This window comes from Elephantulus edwardii, unplaced genomic scaffold (genome assembly GCF_000299155.1).
Source record: "Elephantulus edwardii isolate Elephantulus edwardi_28Jun2011 unplaced genomic scaffold, EleEdw1.0 scaffold00465, whole genome shotgun sequence".
In the NCBI taxonomy this organism is placed as follows: domain Eukaryota; kingdom Metazoa; phylum Chordata; class Mammalia; order Macroscelidea; family Macroscelididae; genus Elephantulus; species Elephantulus edwardii.
Genome location: NW_006400215.1, coordinates 299,308 through 321,280, shown reverse-complemented (window position 1 = coordinate 321,280; position 21,973 = coordinate 299,308). Strand labels below are relative to the sequence as shown.

The 21,973-nt window shown below is 38.1% G+C and overlaps 1 protein-coding gene across 1 annotated transcript in view; it reads left to right on the top strand.

Moving 5' to 3' along the window:
• Positions 1-21,259, top strand: part of MTO1 (mitochondrial tRNA translation optimization 1) — a 40,586-nt gene extending 19,327 nt beyond the window's left edge. The window contains exons 10-12 of the mRNA XM_006902881.1: positions 11,194-11,312; positions 15,857-16,017; positions 21,098-21,259. Coding sequence (XP_006902943.1) covers positions 11,194-11,312; positions 15,857-16,017; positions 21,098-21,259 — 442 coding nt within the window. The remainder of the gene's footprint in view (positions 1-11,193; positions 11,313-15,856; positions 16,018-21,097) is intronic.
• The last annotated feature ends 714 nt before the right edge of the window (positions 21,260-21,973 follow it).

The window sequence follows — 21,973 nt, the reverse complement described above, 5'->3', positions numbered from 1 at the left end:
TTACAGTACCATTGCAGGCAAACTTCTTTTTTTTTTTGTTTTTTTTAAATTTAGGTTGTTTATTTTTCATTTCAATGAACATCTACAGAGATTTTTGGGATTCCATGCAAACTTCTTCTTAAACGCCTTCACTAGTTTCTTTTCATCGTAATCATCAGCGATCCCTTGGACAGTTGTAAGGGTCTTCCTGCCATTTCTCTGTTGAATTCTTATATGGATATAATCCTCAGTCCCAGCAGGAAGCAGGTCATCACCCTTACTTGCATCAGCAAAGGGGTCAAAAGAGTGGAGGTTCTGGATAGTGGACATACGATACGGTGGAAACGGCCTGCGGAAGGCGGTGGCGGGAGAAGGCTGGCAGGGGGGACGGAAGCGAGGGGGCTCGAGGGGGAGGCAGCTGAGTCCTCGGCGGCGGCGGCTCAGTGACTGGGGCGGAGGCAAGGATTCTAAAGCTTCATCTGACATACTTTGGACATGTTGCACGGAGGGACCAGTCCTTGGAGATGACGCCATACTTGGGAGGTGGAGGGACAGTGCAGGAGAGAAAGACCCTTGATGAGATGGATTGATTCAGTGACTGGGGTACTGGGGGTAGGTGTTGGCACAGGATAGAGCACGGTTTAGGGCTATTGTACATGGAAGTTGCTATGAGTTACAGGCAACTTGAAGATACATAACAACATCTGTGAACAGGGTACATTTTTTCATTTCTTTAGGTCTTTTATTGTGTCTTGCAGAAATATTCTGTAGTTCTTTGTATAGGTCTTTTGTATCTCTAGTTAAATTCACTCCCAAGTGTCTCAATTTATGGTTGACTATTGTAAATCGTATTAATTTCTTGGTTTCCTTCTCTGAGTTCCGTTACTGTAGATGAATCCCTCTGATTTTTTAATATTGATCTTTTATCCTGCTACCCTACTAAATTGATCTACTAGCTGCAAGAGTTTTTTGTGGAATCCTTGAGGTCTTCTGTATACACGATCACATCATCAGCATATAGTGACAGTTTAACCATCTCTTTGTGGATCTGGATGCTTTTTCATTCACTTTCTTGTCTTTTGTCCTAGGAAGAAATTCCAATACAATATTGAACAGAAGTGATGACAGTGGGCATCCTCATCTGGTCCCTATTCACAAGGAAAATGCTTTTAGTCTTTCTCCATTGAGAATGATAATAGCTCTTGGTTTTGCATATGTATGTTTCACTATGTTAAGGAAATTCCTTTCTGTTCCAATTTTGCTGAGTGTCTTTTCTCAGAAAGGGGGTTGGATTTTGTCAGATGCCTTCTCTGCATCATTTGCTAGGTTTTTATTGTTTGCTTTGTTAATGTGGTGAATTACATTGATTGTTTTTCTTAATATTGAATCATCTTTACATACCTGTTATGAATCTGACTTGGTCACGATGAATTTTTATTTTTAAAATGTGCTTTTGAATTCTGTTGGCTAGGATTTTGTTAAGGATTTTTGCATCTATATTCATGAGAGATACTGCTCTTGTCATTTTCTTTTTTGGTAGTATGTTTGGTTTTAGTATTAGGGTTATACATGCTTCATAGAAGAACTCTGGGAGTGTTCCTCCTTTTTCTGTTTTTTTGAAATAATTTCAGTAGAATTGGTGATAAATCTTCTCTGAGTGTTTGGGAAATTCAACTGTGAAGCCATATGGTCCTGGACTTTTTTTATCATGTGCTCACTTTCTTCTTTTGTGATGGGTCTATTCAAGTGTTCTATATCTGTCCTTGTCAGTCTGGATAGGCCATGAGTTTCAAGGAATTTGTCCATTTGCTCTAGACTTACAAATTCGTCAGAGTGTATTGTTGTTGTTATGTGCCGTCAAGTCACCTGTGACTCACAGCGACCCTATGAACCCTACTATATTCTCAGCCAGCTTTTTTTGTCTCTGACACACCCACCCCCATTACCCTAGTCACTGAGTCAATCCATCTCATCAAGGGTCTTCCTCTCTTGCACTGTCCCTCTACCTTCCCAAGCATCATGTTGCTATCTAAGGACTGGTCTCTCCTTGCAACATGCCCAAAGTATAGATTTTCATAATATTCTGGTATTATAGATTTCATTTCCTCTGGTTCTATTGTGATGTCACTTCTATTGTTCCTTAATCAAATTATTTGTGTCTTCTTTTTTTTTCCTTTTGTTAAGTTTGCTGGTGATACGTCAATTTTACTGACCCTTTCGAAAAACTAGTTCTTGTTTTTCTGTTTTCTATCTCATTAATTACAGCTGTTCTTATAATTTTCTTTCTTTTGGATGCTGTGGGGTTAGAGTATTGTTCTTTTTCTATTTGATGAAGATATTGACTTATATCATTAATTTTGTTTCTTTCTTTCTTTTCTTATGTTTGCTGATTGCTATGAAATGCCCCGAGGACTGCCTTAGCTGCGTCCCAGAGGTTTTAGTGCTTTGTATTTTTATTACCATTTATTTCATTCTTTATTTCTTCTATAACCCAATCCTGTACTAGCAGGGTGTTCTTTAGCGTCCACTTCAGAGGTTTTATAAGCTTTATCCTCTTGTGGTTAATTTCTAGTAATATGACATTGTGGCCTGAGAAAATACTTTGTATTATTTCAGTGTTTTTTAATTTGTTGAGGCTTGCTTTGTGCCGTAATATGTGATCAGTTCTGAAAAATGTGTCATGAGCACTTGAAAAGAAAGTTAATTGAGTTTTATTTGGGTGCAGTACTCAGTACATCCACAAGTTCAAGTTGGCGGAATGTATTAGATCTTCTCTTTGTTAAATTTCTTGGAATGAACCTATCCTTGGTGAGAGTGGTGTATTAAAGCCTCCTACAACTATTGTGGTGCTGTATATTTCTTTCTTCAATTCTGTTAATAGTTTTATGACATTAGTAGGTCTATCATTTCGTGCACAGATGCTGACCAATGTTATGTCTTCTTCATCTCCTGTGCCTTTCCCCCCCCCTTTTCTCTTTTTCCCCTTTTGTATTCTGATTTATTTATTTATTTTTAATTGATATTTAAATGAAAGATTATAGAGAACTTGGATTTCTATTCATTCATTGTTGCACATTTTCATCCCTGCCCACTTCTCCCCCACAAGTTTACTTTTCACTTTGAGAAGAAAAAAAAATTGTTGTTATACAGTCACCGCCCCCAGTCCACTTTACTATGGAGCTCTTATTCTAGACTCTTGTGATGCAAATAACCCTTTTATTCTGATTTATTTATAAAGTTTAAATACATTGTTTTTCACAAAACATTCCTCCCATTTCCTTCACCCCACCTACCCATTGAATTCTGCAGCACTGTGATTAACACCCTTCCCCCCTCATCCACACCCCTCTGTTTCCACCCTCCCCCCTGCCTTGGACCCTCATACTCATTCTACAATAATGACTTTATACACTGTTTGTCCTTGTAGGACTGAGTTAGTTTACTCAGCATAATGTTCTCCAGTCCCTCCCAAGTTAGGTAGTAATTTACAGAATCATTGCTCCTACATGCTGTATAGTATTTCATTGTGTGAATATACCATAATTTCTCAATCCATTTGATTGTGGTTAGACATTTGGGCTGTTTCCATGTTCTTGTGATGGTGAATAATGTTGCTATGAACGTTGCTGTACAAATCTCCATTTGTGCCTCAGTTTTCATATTCTTGGGGTATATTGTATTTCAAGCAATGGGATAGCTGGGTCATATGGAATTTCTATGTTCAGTTTTTTGAGGAATAACCAAACTGCCTTCCAGAGTGGTTATACCATTGTATAATCCCACCAATAATTTAAGAGTTCCTATTTACTGCATCAGACAAGAGTCTCATAACAAAAGTTTATAGACTAATTCCTGGGCCTCCACAAGAAAGAGACGGATAACCCAATTATAAAATGGGCAAAAGGCATAGAAAGAATTTTCACAGTGAAAGATATTCAAGTGGCCAACAGACATATGAGGAAATGCTCCAAATCACTGGCAGTAAGAGAAATGCACATCAAGAGCACGATGAGATACCATAGATATTATAATATAAATACTATATTTAATCATATTATAATTACAGATATAATTATTATTAAAGACACTATAATTATAATAGATACTGCTATACTCCAGTAGCATTGGCAAAGTTTGTTGTTAGTATTGTTGATGTGTACTGTCAAATTGGATCCAACTGACATAGGAGGAGATTGTCCCTCCTTCTCCAGCAGAGCATCTGGTGGATTCAAACCATGAGCCTTTTGGGGTGTGCCTTTAATCATTATATAATGCCCTTCCATTTCTTTTATGGTGGTTTTCATCCTGAAGTCTTTTTTATCAGAGATTACTATTGCCACTCCTGCTTTTTTGTGGATGCTATTTGCTTCATTTATTTTTTTTTCTCCTAGCCTTTGATTTTGAGGCTTTCTCTTCATTTCTTAGATGTGTCTCTTGTAGACTATGTATTGATGGGCTTTGGGTTTTTTATCCGTTCTGCTACTCATTAAGTGCGATTATTGACAGGCCAAATTTTATCATTGCCATTTTGCTATGTTTCTTTATTTGTTGTTTCTTGTTACTGTGGTTCGTCTACTTTTCTTTGGTGTCTCTGTTGGGGATTTCCCTTAAAATTTCTTATAGATTTGGTCTTGTTTTCACGAATTCCTTAAATTCCTTCTTTTCTATGAAGGATGTAATTTCTCCTTCATATTTGATGGAGAGCTTTGCAGGATACAGGATCCTCGGTTGGCAGTTCTTTTCTTTCAGCTTTCTGTGTATGCCACCCTTCTTACTAGCATGGTTTCTCCTGAAAAATTAGAACTAACTGTAATTGCTTTTTCTTTGTAGGTGACTCTTTCTCATGCTGGTTTTAATACTCTATCCTATCTTTTCTTTTGGAGAATTTTACTATGGTATATCTTGGTGTTTTTCTTTTTGGGTCTAGTTCATTTGGTGTTCACTAAGCTTCCTGAATGTAGATTTCCTCATTCTTCATAATACCTGGGAATTTTTATTCCAGTACCTCTTCCACAATTTTCCTGTTCCTCTCATATTCTGGAATTCCAGTCTTGCATATTTTGGTGGGTTTTTTTGTGTGTGTCATCCCATTTCATTCTAATGGTTTTTTGGCTTTTGGTTTTGTTTGTTGTTGGGTTTTGGGTTTTGTTGGGGTTTTTGGGGGGGAAGGGGTTCCATTTTCTTTATGTCTCATCTCCGATTTTTCTTCTACTACAGTTCCGTTGAAGTTCTTCTCTTCAAGCTCACTGACTTTCTGTTCCATCTCTTCTTTTCTACATTTCTGTCCCTCCAGCATGTTGGACACTTCTTTACTTTGGTCTTAATATTCTGGATTTCATTTTCATGAATTTTTGTTATTTCCAGTACTGTGTTGGCTGTACTCTTTCTATCTTGTGACAATTTTTTTTAAGTTATTGTACCTCTTTATAGTTTCAATTCTTTCTTGTATCTTTTACATTTTCTACCATAGTTATGCAAGTTCCTCCTCTTATATGTTTCTTTTGGCTCCATATCTCTGGCGTGTTTGCTCTCTTTTTTCTTTTTTTTTTTAAACATGGAATATTTCACGAATTTTTGTGTCATCCTTGTACAGGGGCCATCCTAATCTTCTCTGTATTGTTACAATTTTAGTGTAGCTCACTGTGCTGCCAAAGTGAGCACAGGTATTTGCTATCTTAATGGCTTCCATTGGAAGGAGGAGTGACATCCACTTCTGTAATAGCTTGCCTCCGGAAACCCTATGAACCTGGAGAGAGGATGAAAGGTACCCAGATGTCGAGGACTCTCCTTCAGAAGGTCGCTATGAGTCGCCTGTGACTCGATGGCACTTCACAACAACAGCAACAGTGACTTCCATTATTTTTTCCATTATTTGTACCTTCTTTCGTAGCTGTTCAAGTAACTCTTCATCAATAGATTTCTTCTGGTTCTCATCCTCTAAGATTTTCCCTTTATTTGTGGCTTCAGCTGTTTCTTCTGTCATTTGTTCTTTCTTTCATAGCTGTTTAAAAGTCTCCACATCAACATATATCATCTGTCTTCTTGACTCTGGGATATTCGTTGGGTCTGAAATATTCTCTGTGGGTTTTTTGTTTGTTTGTTTGTTTGTTTTTGTGAAGGCTTAATTTGTTTTTTCCCACGTTTGAAGCTTCCTGCTGCTATCTTGACATTATGTAGTTTTTGTTGATAAGTGTTAGTCCATTTCTATTGTGTCTGCATTTCTGTTGTGTCTGCATTTCTATTGTGTCTGCATAAGTTGTCAGTAGTTATCTTTATGATGTTATTGATTAGTTGCCAGCTTAAAATGTTCGGTCAATGGGATGAGCCACTCACTCTACTCAAAGTCCTTTCAGTAAAAATTTGCCTTTCCTAAAGTTCTTCAGCTTCTCTGTATTCTGCACTGCAGCTCTGCAGGAATCTTGCCTTAATGTCATCCCCTCTCCCAAACGTTGTTCTCCTCCATTTGTGGAGTGGCTGAGGGGTGCGAGACCAGGTGCTCCAGTCAAGCACTTTCTGTCCAGGGGGTTTCTAGTCAGCTCTCTTTCTCGCAGCCCAACATGCAGTTTGAGATAGCTGAGAAAGTTTGTAGCTTTCTGTCCCAAACTCTCTTCTGTTTGGTACCTGAGATGACCAAGCAGCCATGGAGACAAGGATTCCCAAATGGAGGCACCTTGCCCCAGAGAAGTTTCAGTCCTCTCTCCCCCCAATAAAAGTGTTTTGAGTAGCTATTTAAAACACCATTGTGTCACTGTTGTAGAATGAGGCTGACATCAGCGTGGGGGTAAGACTGAGAAAAACTGGATCAATTATGTATACTGCATTGAAGCTGATGAGAGAGAGAACAGTTTAAAAGTAATATATTTTAGGGCATTATGATTATCATAAGAGTTCAGAATGAGGGTTGCAGAGTGGAGTCTACTCAGGGTGGGGGTGGGAGGGTGTGTGGGGATTGTATACCAATGAAGGAGTTTTACTTTTCAAGGAGAAGAGCAAACTGGGGGTGGGGGTGGGGTGGGCAGGGAGAAAAGTGCAACAGTGAATGAATGAAAATCCAAAATCTCTATAAATGTTCATTGAAATTAATTTAAAAAAACACACCATTGTGTCTCCAAGGAGACAGACTGCTCACACAGAGATGATTACCAACGCTTGAGCTCCCTGGAAGAACAGCAGGAGAAAACATTCATGTATAAGTAGATCTGTGTGGTTCAGACTGCATTGAAATGTTATTTAAGGCTCAACTATGGATAGAAAATTGGCCTGAATGTATTCCCTGGATTTACTGCATGCTGGACTCTGAGCTAAGCACTAACAGATTGAACCACATTGAATTTTTTTTTTATTAATTTTAATGAATGTTTACAGAGACTTTGGATTTCTATTCATTCATTGTTTCATTAAACCACATTGAATTTTGACATAAGAGATACAAATAGAATATAGAAATATAGTGAAGCTCATTGATACATTAAAAAACTCAAAAGTTGCCAAATGTGCTGATTTGTTGTTTCAGTGCTATAGTTGTGCACTTTGAGGCTTAAACTTGTTTCAAAGCTTAGACCTGAGAAGAACATAAAGCATTGAAAACAAATAACAGATGTAAGTAAGTTAGATTGTCAGGGACTTGACTTTAAAGTTACCATCCTGTTAGATCCCACAGTTTTTGGAGGATCCAGGAGAGTAGTTTTTTGATTATTAGGAAATGGGTACCTATATGTTCTAATTTTTGAAAAGACAACCATTTTCTGATTGGAATTTAGTAATATACGGTTCCATTGTACTTTATTTGTTAAGGCCTCTACTTAGTTGATCTAATTAGTTTTATGGAGTACAACAAAACAACAAAGCTAACAAGTTTCTTATGTTTAGAGGATTTTTAGACTTACCTAGAGGTAAAGGGTCAGGTATCTGCAAAGGATGATAACATGTGGCTGTGGCAGTAGAACTCCTTGTGAAGGAGATGGCTGCGAGACTGGGAAGACTTTAGGAGCCCAATGGAGATAACTAAAATTGTATTGGCTTGGTAATTAATTGCTTTGGGGTGGACACAATTGATTAAAAAAAATAATCTATTAAAAGAAAGGTACTAATATTATTGTGTACCATCAAGCTCATAGCTGATCCTCCCTCCAGTGGGTTTTCGGTAAATTACACAGGAGATTGCCCATCTTTTCTCCACAGAGCAGCTAGTATATTTTCAAACTGTGTGCCTTTGGGATGGCAGTGCAGCTCCTTAGTAAGTGCAAATACAATTAATTGAGGCAGTAAATTGAGAGAAAGTGTAAAAGTCAGTTGGACTTTGTGGACAATCAAAATGAGGAGGAACTACAGAATGTTTTGCATTCTTGGAGTGAGATGAGCCTAGAGTAGTGTCCTAATTCCATCAAACTGATGTCTTTATTTTTCACCTCTCTGAGTTGTCCTGACTTTCAAGTTATTTATAATAACAAAAACGCACATGTAAGTGAAATAAAATAATGATTAATGCAGCAACAAGTATTCTGCTTGGCCTCACCTTGGAGAAAGATCTGAGACCAAGGATCAGGTTAGTGGGTGGGGGCTAGAAATATCCAGAGAGAGACTGAAATCCCTCTAAAGGAGACTCAGAACTTCTAGAAGCTCTGGTGGCACATTCGTTAAAGCACTTTATTGTTAACTGAAAGGTTGGTGATTCTAACGCACAACTACTCCATAGGAGAAAGATGTGGTAGTGTGTGTGTATCTTGGCAACTCTACAAGACAGTTCAGCTCTGTAGGGTTGCCGTGAACTGGAATCATGTGACAATAAGTTTAGACCTTCTGAAGAGTAAATCTCCCTGGAGTATTTTCACGAGTTTGGTCGTAATGAGTGTCAGTCGGGTTATTGTAAATTTCATTTGATCTGTCTATTAGTGGTAATTGTTGTTGTGTTTTGTCAAGTCAGAACCAACTCCAAAAGGTTGTGGGAGGCAGTAAATCACACGAGAGGAGAGTGCCCATCCTTCTCCTATGGAACAACTGGTTGGTTTGAACTGTGCCTTTGGCCTCTTTGGCCCCTGGGATGGCCCTACAGCGGTGGAGGCAAGCATCCTCAGATGAAGGGACTACAATCCAAGGGAAGCCTCAGTCCCATCTCCTCACAATCAATGGAGAGTGCTTGCTCTCAGCACAGAGCCTCACCTCCCTCACCTTTTCTCCTGCATGCAGCCTAGTGTCTTCCTTTGTCTCTGGTGTGGTGTGAATCAGGACCACCAGCTGAAACAGCTTGCATGCAGGAGGTCTCAGGTCAGCCCTCTCTCTCTTAGAGAGCTAAGACAATTCTTTCCTCTGCTTGTAGTTCTATATAAAAAGTGTCTAGTCCTGTTTGGCCCCTGGGATGGCTCCACAGCCATAGAGGCAAGGATCCCCACTAACTGTACCTTTGGGATTGCAGCCAGAATTCTCTAAGTGTAAGTTGCCTGAGAATTTTAATAATCATCTCTATTGTTCTTCTCCACCACTTGCTTTGGCCTAAAAAGCCTTACCCTACCCAGAGCAAGTAATAATAGAAGTAGAATTTAAAATTAAACAGGAAAAACAGAAAGGCGATTATAACAAATTAGGAAAAACTGCCAGAGTAGCAGAACATACAAACCCCATTATCATTTCATCAGAGAGCAGTGGTGGTATGGTCTGTAGGGATTGCACTGCTAACCCAAAGGTGACTCCTCTCTGGCCCTTCATATTCACTAGTGACACTGAGCTAGAAAGATGTACAGTCTCCTCCTTTGTGATTTACAGCCTCCTCAAAACCTGGTGGAGGGTCAGCTGTGAGTTGATTCCAACTTGATAGCAGTGAATGAGTTTTATCGTTTTATCAGTTTGTTTTGCAGATGCCTACAACATTGCTCACAGTGACCTCTTATTCTTGGTAAGGGAATTTAAAAGAAGATAGCAAGAGATTTTTTTTAGCTGCAGCATGCCAAAAGACTCTCCTTCATAAGACCCTGTGTATAAAAAGCACATTCCCTGTTGTTGGGATCAAAGAGTGTATTGTTGATATAAGAATGGGAGTGCAAATGGATTATATCCATAACACCTTTGTTGGTGGTTGTTGTTGTTGTTGTTGTTGCAACAACACCTTTGTGTACAACAGCTCTGAACCCTTCTCTATCTTGAGCCAATTTCATTTTTTCTGACACACCTACCCCCATTACCCTAGTCACTGAGTCAGTCCATCTCATCCAGGGTCTTCCTCTCTTGCACTGTCCCTTCACCCTTCCAAGCTTAATATCCTTCTCCAACGACTAGTCTCTCTTGGCAACATGCCCAAAGTATGTCAGATAGAACTTCAAAGTATTTGCCTCTACGGAGCAGCCTGGTTTCACCATCTCCAGGACAGACCTGTTTGTTCTTTTAGAAGTCCATGGTATTTTCAGTACTCTTCTCCAACACAACTCAAGGGCATCGATTCTTCTATCATCCTTTTTTGTTTTTTGGTTTTTTTTCTATCATCCTTAGGCATTGTGTAGCTCTCTGATGCATAGCAAGTGATTGTGAAGACTTTGACTTGGATCAGGTGTACCTTAGTGCCTGAACCACCTTAGTCTAGATTGATATCATTGCTTCTCACTATTCTGGAGAGGTCCCTGCCAGAAGATTTTCCCAATGCAATTTGTCTTTTGATTTCCTGGCTCCTGGTACCAAGAATGTTGATTGTGGAGCTGAACAAGATGAAGTTGTTAATAATCTCAGTCTCTTCTCTGTCTATCATGATGTTGTCATTTGGCCCAGTGGTGAGAATCTTTGTCTTCTTGATGTTGAGGTTCAATCCATATTGAAGACTACAGTCCTTAACTTTCTGCAGCAAATACCTTAGTTTCCCCTCAGTTTTAGCAAGCATGGTTGCATCATCTGCATAACGGAGGTTGTTGATGAGTCTGATCCTGATGCCACATTCTTCCTCATAAAGTCCAGCTTCTGGGTGATCTGTTTGGCATATAGATTGAAAAGGTTTTTACAACCTTTTTCTAATGATAAGAAAAGGGAGTTGGGCAACATCATACACTAAATTTTCACTGAAGCCCTGTATTGCAGATACTGCTACATTTGTTCACTGTATATGAAAAGAATTCATAGTAGTATCTTTTAATACTATTTATTCTGAGATTTGGTGCTATTTCTAGAGAATCTTGTTCTTAATCTGCCGTATATAATATGGACTCTTATGTTAATGAATCTTTTTTGTGTTTACAGAGCTCTAGATGTTTTGAAATATCAAGAAGTTGACATGGAGTTATTAGCCAAGGCTGTGCCAGAGCCTTTGAAGAAGTACACTGATTGTAGAGAGCTAGCAGAAAGACTGAAAATAGAAGGTAGAAAACAATTTTTTTACCTAAATGGTTACATATCCTCTTTTACATTTGTATAAATTGTGAGTGGACAGCAACTCAAGTAGAGCTATCCCCAGAGGAGCCAGTTTTATATCATCAGAAAACAAGTCCACTACCTTTGAATCATTCTCAGCTAATAAGGACACCACAGGACAGAGTAGGCCTGTCCCTTAAGGTATTGGAGACTGTGAATCTTTACAGAAGTTCATTGACTGATTTGTTTCCCTGCAGAATTCAAGTCATTCAACCTTGAGTTTCTCAGCCACACATTTCATGTTTTCATCCCTTTGCAATCAGGGCTTCTTATTTTTACTATAAATGCAAACTTGCTACGGTATTCCAACTCTTAGCAACCTTGCTCTGGGTTTCTGAGTCTGTAAATTTTACAGGAAAAGATTGTTGATCCTTCATCCATGGATCGACTGGTAAGTGTGCATTGCTAACCTTTTAGTTAGTAGCCAGACTTAACTTACTAATCATTCTTCTCGGGTTCCCATTTGCAATGGAAATACCTTCAATCCTTTTTCCTTAGAGACTAAAGTTGACTTGTGTTTGTGCTCTTAATTATGTTGAAGAATTTCTCCTCTGTTTTTTTCTTTTTGAGTAGTTTTATCAGGAAAGAGCATTGAATTTTGTCACATGCCTATTCTGCATTGATACGATCTTGTAATTCTTTATTATTTTATATGTGGTAGATTAGCTGTTTTCTTATGTTGAAACACCCTTACATATCTGGTATAAATCCAATTTGATTATGGTGGATAATTTCTTTTTATATTATGTTAGATTTAATTTCTAGGATTTTGTTGAGAAGTTTTGTGTCTGTGTTCCTGAAGGATATTGAGCTATAATTTTATTTTTATAGTAGTATCTTTGCCTGGCTTTGGTATCTTCCATCCTAAGATACATTTGGAAGTATTCCTTCTTTTCCTATAGTCTTTAAAAGTTTGAGTATAGTTTCTATTTGCAATTTTAGTTTTATATATAAATCACTAGGCTCAGATTAGAATAATTCAAAACAATTTTCTTTTGTTTCTATGAAAGAAACCCTGACCTCTTTTTTTTTTTCTTCTTTTTTTTAAGAACAAATTTTATTCATTCATAGTTTTAGGATTTGGAAGTCTGAGTTCAAGGCACGAGCTCTTGGGGAAGGTTCCCTGTGTCCATTCAGGGGGAACATTCTTATCTCCATTTGTATGACTCCAGATCCCCTGTTCTTTGGTGATCTCTGCGTGCCACCTTTTTCACACACTTTGTGCTGGCCTGAAACCCTAACTTCTTTAACCATAGAGTAGCCACTGTTTTGATTTGTTCTTTAGTTCTGAAATGTTATTATATGGCCAGGGCTTAAGAGAAACTGCAGTAGTTTAAAATACCAATTACTGTTTAGATCCCCTAACTAGATACAAACCTGCATGAGGGTAGAAATCCATGTCAGAATTTATTTTATGTCAGCTCTTATATTAGAAACATTTTTTTAAATTAATAATTGCTAGCATTTGTATTGCCTCCTTATTTATGTTTTGATACCCTAACAACTCTATTCATGAATCATAAAATTGTACTTAAAATGAGTATACAAAGCCTTTTATGTGGATAATTTGAGAACTTTCAATGTTATTAAATGTGACTTTTCTCAAATTTCATTTGAGAACATTCAATGTTATTGTCCTACTTTTACAGATAATTGGTAGCTTACTAATTCATGCAGTTAGTTTGTTGTTGTTGTTGTTGTTGTTATGTGCCATCGAGTCGCTTGCAATTCATAGCGACCCTATGTACAACAGCCCTAAACTCTGCTCTGTCCTGTGCCAATCGCACTGTCTCTGACACTTACAGAATGTAAAAAAGAGCAAGAGCCATGTGGGAACGGCCATATCTGACCTTTACCAACTTCACAAAGTGAACTCTCCCTGTCAGCAAAATCAGCAACACAAACCTAGGTTCCCGCTCCATCTCATGTCAAGTCTCTGTTGTCCTTTGCTTCACTTGTGGCTGCTCCTACCATAAGTGTAGCTGGAGCAAGAATGTCAGGTCCTGAAGGGTGTCTACATGGTCTTGCTGCTATTGCTGCTGCTTCTCTTCTTTGCTGATTAAGAGGGTCTCATCTGCTACTGGAGCCGCATAATTTATTGGAAAGACTAGCTATTGCCCTTGTAGATTGGTGAGACTGGCCAATTCCCATGTGAATGGGCTAACTCACCCCATTCACGTATTCCCACCCATCCACATGATCAAGTCAGATTTGATGGCTGGGAAAGTCATATTAAAAGATAAACTCCACACAGAGCTAGAATGTGACTTAGATTGTTGGACCACAAAGCCTGTTCACTTCATAAAGATCCTGATTAGTCCAAGATAGTCTTTGTAATTTCTAGATGAAGAAATTAAAATTCAGAAGGAAAATTATATAGGCAGAGAACAGTTCATTGGTGAAGCTAGAGCCAGTGCTGGGACTTCCTGGCTGTCAGTCAAATAATGGAAGCAGACTCTACCAAAACATTTTAAAAATTGTGTTCTGGAACAGAAGAGAATGACCACTTGTTTTTTGGTAATACCATCTCGGACAAGAATCTTGTAACAAAAGTTTACAGAATATTCCTGGTCCTCCACAAGAAAAAGACTGATAACCCAATTACAAAATGGGTTAACCCAATTACAAAAAAAGACATGGAAAGAATTTTCACAGAGGAAGATATTCGAATGGCGAACAGACAGATGAAGAAATGCTCCAAATCACTGGCAGTAAGAGTGATGCAAAATAAAACTACAACAAGGTACCATCTCATTCCAGTAACAGTGGACAAGTGCAGCAGGGCAGCAAGTAACAAATGTTGGAGAGAATGTGGTGAGAAAGGAACTCTTAATACATTGTTGGTGGGAGTGTAAAATGGTACAACCACTCTATAAGGCAGTTTGGCATTTCCTCAAAAAGCTGAACATAGAAATTCCATATGACCACTACTTGGAATATACCCTGAGAATATGAGAACTGATGCACAAACTGAGATTTGTAAACGAGTGTTGATAGCATTATTCACCATCTCAAGAACATGGAAACAGCCCAAATGTCCAACTACAAACAAATGGATTGAGGAGCAATAACTTTGTAAATTATTACCTACCCTGGGAAGGACTGGAGAGCATTATTCTCAGTGAACTAACTCAGTCCCACAAGAATAAATATGGTATAAAACGATTATTGTAGATTGAGAATAAGGATTCAAGAGAGGTGGGAGCAGAGGGATGAGGATATGCAGGGGGAGGGGGATTAATCATGGGGTTGTACAGTTTGATGGGTTGGGGGGCTGAGGAAAATTGAAAGAATCAGTTCTCTAAAAAATGTATTCAAATTTTATAAATAAACTAGTGTAAAATTTTTTAAAAGGGTTTTTAAGGGAATACTGTTGGCTTAGTAATAAAGAATTGCACTGCCAGCGGGGGGAAAAAAAATTAACAAAACAGATTCTCTGGCCTATATTATATAATTGGAGCTCTGGTTACCTAGTGGTCCCCAAATTGTGCTTCCAACACAAGGCTTGCAGTTCGAATCCACCAGCTGCTCCAAGGGAGAAAGATGGACACTCTCCTCCTGTGCAATTGATTGCATCTGAAAACCTGCTGGTCAAAGGGTCAGCTTTGTTTTTTTTAAGGATCAGCATTGAGTTAGTTCCAACTGGAAGGCACCTAGCAATAGCAACATATATTAGTGTAAAAGGAAAATAGTGAAAATAGCAGATGTTCTACTTTATCTAAATATAACTACAATGAAAACAAATTTTGTTTTAAACTGTACATATACACACACAAATATAGTTTTAAAATTTGGTTTTCTAGAAACAGAATGCTTTAATTACAAAATAATTTTTGGATTGTCTTTCTAACATTTCTTGTGAATACAAACTTAACTATAACGGTATGTGTTATCAGTCAAAAAGTCCCACTTAAAATTATTAATTCACTTGAGCATCATTCAGAAAAGGAGCCCTGATTACATAGTGCACAGCATGTCAGGCTATATTTATGAAGGAGAAAGATGGGTGGTCTTCTCTCGTAAAGATTTACGGCCTCAGAAACCTGATGGAGGGTCTCAGTGGGTCAAAATTGGTTTCAGGGTAGTGAGTTTGAGTTTGAATTCAGAAAATGGTTTTTCTTGGAGAAACATCTTATTTTTTGATGTCCTAAAATTCGTATCTACAATGTGTTGAAAGAAATGTTCTGACCAAAATTTCACAAAGAGAGAAAAATGTCTTTTCACTTTACATTTTTCATATGAATGAAATGAAAAAGAAATACATTAAACTATCAAGCAGATGTGTCATTAATACTCAAGCTATCCTTTCTCTTTAATTTAGCCTTGTTTCCTCATATGTGAAAAAAAACACCCACTAATCTCACAGTGTTGAGATGATTGTTGAATGAGATGGCATATATAAAAGTTCTTTGTAAATTGTAAGACTATTTACATATAAATTGTTAATGTCATCTGAATATCATAGTATAATTGTAATTTTTTTGTTCCCCAGCCACTTATGAATCAGCATTGTTCCAACAGCAGAAGGAAATACAGGGAGTTCAGCTAGATGAAGCTCTCCAACTGCCGAAAGACTTAGATTATTTGACTCTCAAGGCTGTATCCTTATCCCAAGAAGCTCGAGAGAAACTACATTTCAGTCGCCCACAGACGGTAAGGAAGTAGAAGAATAGGAACAAATTCGTCTAAAGTTCTATCTCTGTGTATGATAGATTTATGAAAGATAATAAAGATTAGTCTGGATAAATAACTGTAAATCAGGCATTGATTTGATTGTAATTGTTCTCTAGGCCCAACTATGTATTTAAATCATCAATGTAAACTAGTACATATGCTTAACTTTAAAGAAACTACGTTAAGTTAAAATATAACACATATTGTCAGGGATTTTAAAATCACTACTTGGACTTTCTCTAGTTCTGTAGTGTAGCTATGCAAACTACCAGGAACGGAAAATCTCTCACTTTATGCTTTAGCGCGCGCGCCCGCGTGTGTGTGTGTGTGTGTGTGTGTGTGTGTGTTTGCATTTGCACATGAGTTTGTACACTGAGACACACACACAAATGAAAACTATTATATAAATAATAATGGTCTTCTAAGAAAGAATATATGAAGATTAGTAGGCTGCCTATGATTGATTCTGAGATGTATATGTTTTTACATTTTAACATCTGAAATTAGGTTGTATCTTAAAAATTGATAGTCACCATTTAATGAGCAAATATTTTTAAAATTGTGGTTCATAACATAAAGGGAGTTTCTTTAAATGATATGTTAAGAAATTGGAAAAATGTGACTTTTAAAGAGAGGCATAATTTCATCAGTATAATGTATTCTTAGCAACTGTCATGAAAATGAAAAAGTAATCTTGAAATTTTTACAGCTTTGTGTATTCTGTCAGGGTTTTTTTAAATATTTTTATGAAGTATTCATAGATTTGAAGTATTTATAGATTGTATTGTTTAATATAGAAGCTATAAGCTAAGTATGGCCAATTCCTGCAATTAAAATTAATAAATGTTCAAGTTCGGCTCTTCAACCACACTAGCCTTATAATCACTAGTGGCTACTATCCCAGCAAGTGCTCAGTTAAAATAAAACACAAATGTTAGAACAAACACCCCTCATCACAGAAAGCTCAGCTGGACAGTGCTGTTTCTTTCTCATCAACTCAGAGCCACAATTCCGAAGTACAAAAACAAGCTTACCCAATCTGGATGTGAAATTAGTCTTACACTATTAATCAAAATATTCACTTTGAAAATATACCACACAGAAATAGTAGTGGTATTAGGAATATTATATTACCCACCTGCACCTCAGGGAATGTTAAATTATATACAGTATATGTGTCTTGTTAGAACACATATGACTCAAGAATTTCAGATAAAGGACTGTGAACTTATATTTGAAGAAGGGATGTCTATTTAGTTTAATAAAAAGAAAACATAGATAATGCAAACATTAGTTATGTGATCTTCAGAAAATCATTTTAACTTCTTTGAGCCTCAGTTTTACCATTTTTAAATGAATAATAATATTGTATAGTGAAAAATAACTAATCATCCCACTACCTTATTATTTAACCAAGTACATAGACCTGTAAATAGACAAAGAAGTACTTGTTCAAGTAGAACAAGAGCATACTGCATGGTTTATAATCAAGAAAGGTACATGTTAGCATTGTGTCCTTTCACTATTCTTTTTTTTTTTCCTTTCACTATTCTTATTCAATGTGTATATGACTGTGCAAAGGCATTTGACTGTGTGGATAGTAACAAACTGTGGCTGACTCTGAGAAGAATGGGAATCCCAGAACACTTGATCGTTCTAATGCGAAACCTATACTTGGATCAAGAGGCAGTCGTCAGAACAGAGCAAGGAAACACTGCCTCGTTCAAAATTGGGAAGGGCGTACGCTAGGGATGTGTCCTGTCTCCATACCTTTTCAACCTGTTTGCAGAACAGATTTTCTGGGAGGCTAGGCTCTATGAGGAGAAATATGGCGTCAGGATTGGTGGAAAATCTATCAATACTCAGCATTTTGCAGATGACACAACCCTGCTTGCTGAAACTGAGGAGGACCAGAAGCACTTGCTGCAGACGGTCAAGGACTGCAGCCTTCAATATGGATTGAGGCGCAATGTCAAGAAAACAAAGTTTCTCACCACTGGACCAATTGGCAGCATCAAGATGGATGATGTAGAGAGAGATTGAGATTGTTCACAGCTTTAGTTTGTTTGGCTCGACAGTCAACACTCCTGACACCAGCAGCTGGGAAATTAAAAGACATATTGCGATGGCAAAGTCTGCTCTTAGGGACCTCTCCAAAGTACTGCAATGGTGTCTCTCTGGAGACTAAGGTGCGTCTGATACAGGTCATGGTCTTTGCAATCACTTGTTATGTGTCAGAGAGTTGGACAATGACTAGGGAGGATAGAAGGAGAATTGATGCCTTTGAGCTGTGGTACTGGAGAAGAGTATTGAATGTACCATGGACTGCTAAGAAAAAAAGCAAGTTCATCCTGGAGAGAGTTAAACCGGGCGGCTCCTTGGAGGCAAGAATTCTGAGGCTTCGTCTGACATACTTTGAACATGTGAGGAGGGACCGGTCCTTGGAGAGGGACATCATGCTTGGGAGGGTGGAAGGACAGCACAGGAGGGGGGGAAGGCCCTCTATGAGGTGGATTGATTCAGTAACTGGGGCAATTGGGATGGGTGTATCGGAGACAGTGAGATTGGTACAGGACAGAGCAGAGTTTAGGGCTGTTGTACATAAGGTCACTATGAACCGCAAGCGACTCGACAGCACATAACAACATAATATTGAGCAAATAATTGGAGTATTTGGATTTATAGAAAGAAAAATGTGACATCAGGATTGGAGGAAGACTCATTAACAACCTATGTTATACTTAACCATGCTTATGGAAAGTAAAGTAGCTTGAAGCACTTTCTGAAAAAGATAAACTACAGCCTTCACTATGGATTATACCTCAACATAAAAAAAAATCCTCACAACTGGACCTATAGGTACCATCATAATAGATGGAGAAAAGGTTCAAAAAAGGTGTCACTGATTTGATTTTGCCTAGATCCACAGTCAACATCCATGGTCGTGTTACATTTGGAAAATCTGCCATCATGGATCGTTTTAAAGTGTAAGGATATCAGTTTAAAAACTGTGTTGCACCTGTATTTTCAGTTGCTTCATATCCATGTGAAAGGTTAATGGGAAAGCTAGTAGTCTCAGTGAAGGGGATGTAACCATTGAAGGAGGCAAGAGAAAATAATTGTAACCTCCCAGGTGCCTTTCTCCAAAAAGTACTTGAAATATCTCACAAAAAAAAAAAGCTGTAAGTAAAACAGTCCATGTGATTGGTTGTGTATTCTTGCTAGCAGCAAAAAAAAAATTATGAATTATGCTACTTTTAGATTACCTAGTAAAGAAGAGTAAGAAGATGAGGATTAAACCTTCAAAAAGACTTAAGGTGTGTCTGACTCATGCCATGGTATTTTCAATTGCTTTGTATACATATGGATGTTGTGCAGAGAGTAAGGAAGACCCAAGAAGAATCGATGCTTTTGAATTGTGCTGGTAAAGAGAATTGAATATACTACTGATTGCCAAAAGAACAAAAAAATTTGCTTCCGATAAAGTGCAACCAAGATGGTGGTATATTCATTTGGGGCATGTTGTCAAGGGAACTAAAGTTTTTGGACATGGTCATCATGATTGGAAAAGTAGAGTCAGTGACGACCCTCAGTGAGATAGCTTGACACAATAAGCGCAACAGTAGGCTTGAGCATGGTGGAGATTGAATATGATGGATGATGGGGATTTTGATGGTTCAAAATCAGGAAAGGTCTATACCAGGGATGCATCTTATCTCCATACCTTTTCAATCTATATGCAGAACATATCATCTGGGAAGCTAGGCTCTTTGAGGTGAAATATGGCATCAAGATTAGAGGAAGACTCATCAACAACCTACATTATGCAGATAACCTTGCTTGCCGAAATTGAAGAGGACCTGTAGCATTTGCTGCAGAAAGTCAAAGACTGCAGCCTTCAATATGGACTGAAAGAAGTTCAGCATCAAGAAAACAAAGATTCTCACCAGTGGCCCAGTTGGCAGAATCATGATAGATGGTGAAGAGATTGAGATTGAGCTTACTTGCTTGTCTCCACAGTCAACACTTGGTACCAGCAGCCAAAATTCATCAAAAGATAAATTCCATTTGAAAAATCTGCTGTCAGGGACGTCTCTAGAATATTGAAGAACAACAATGTCAGAGTCTTAAAATGTGCCTGATACAGGCCATGGTCTTTGCATTTACTTGCTATGCATCAGAGAGCTGGAGAGTGACTAAGGATGATAGAAGAACAATCTGTGCCTTTGAGCTGTGGTGCCGCACAAGAGTATTGAACATACCATGGACTGCTAGAACAAACATGTCTGCCCTGGAGAGGGTGAAAGTAGGCTGCTCTTGGGAGCAAGGATTTTGAAACTCTGCCTGACAAACTTTGGGCAAGTTGCAAGAGGGACCAGTCCTTGGAGAGGGACATGGTGCTTTGAAGGGGGGAGGGGGAGGAATAGTGCACAATAGGGAGACTTGATGAGATGAATTTCCTTAGTTAGTAGGGTAATGGAGGTCAGTGTGTCAGAGACAATGAAATTGGCTCAAGATAGAGCAGGGTTCAGAGCTGTTGTACATAGGGTCGCTATGAGTCAAAGTTGAAGTCACCTTGATAGCACATAACAACATGAGTAGACAGCATCTAACAATAATAACAACAACTTAACAAAGGTTGTTTTTAAGGTGGTGGTGGTGGTGGTTGTTATGTGCCGTCGAGTCACTTGCGACTCTTAGTGACCCTATATACAACCCTATGTACAACAGCCCTAAACGCCATTCTGTCCTGTGCCAACCTTGCCGTCTCACACTCTTCCAAACATCATGTCCCTCTCCAAGGACCAGTCCCTCCTTGCAACATGCCCAAAATATATATGTCAGACGAAGCCTCAGAATCCTTGACTCCAAGGAGCATTCCGGCTTCACCCTCTCCAGGACAAACCTGTTTGTTCTCCTAGCAGTCCGTGGTATATATTCAACACGACTAACTGGAAATCTTTTATAAACTATATTAAAAGAAAAGGGGTGGGGAAAGAAAACACAATTTCATTTTTATATAGCTCATCTACATTTCTCTTACGGTTTTATTTCTTAGATTGGAGCTGCTAGCCGTATACCTGGAGTGACGCCCGCTGCTCTCGTCAACCTGCTCAGATTTGTGAAAACCACTCAGCAGAGACAAGCAGCTAAGGATGAATTGCCTAAAACTGGTGAATACTTACGTGATGCAGACAAACTTCGAGAGAGAAAGATCTAGCTTTCTGTTCATAGAAGACTTTTAAAGAGAAAGTGAAAAATGTGACTGAGTATAGATAAAAGAACTATTTAACACCTACCTGTTAAGTATCCTTACTAAGTTATTATGATTTGTCATTAAGATAGGAAAAGGACAGAAATTATAATTGTGTCATTTTGTGTATCTAAAAAAGTAATTGCACACGTAATTTATACTGGTTTTGTTGGGTTTGGTTTTTTGTTTGGGTTTTTTTGTGTGTGTGAGAGCCTGAATACAATAAACCTACTCATATAATGTGCAACATTCATTCAAGAGAGCTATCGTTTTTGTGTACCATCAAGTCAGAACCAACCAATTGCTGACCCTCCAGTGGGTTTTCAGAGGCTGTAAATCATATGAGAGGAGATTTCCCTCTTTTTCCCATGGAGCAGCTGGTGGTTTCAAACCATATGTCTTTGGGATGACATCCTATCTTCTTACCACCAGAGCTCCCTAATAGTGCATGTAAATAAAACTAAACCTGAAAAAAATTTACCTGTTCCTAAGGACTTTGTCCATTAAGTATATCAAAGTAAAAGTCCTAGTTTTCACTTTGTTTTAAAAGTTAGTAATCTTATACCTGCTAAGGCTGGTTCTCAGGCACTAACAAAGATATATTAAGTAGTCAACAGATCCTTAGGGCTTAAAATTGAGGTTATACTCAAAATCATCTAGAATCATTTGGCTACCTTTTAA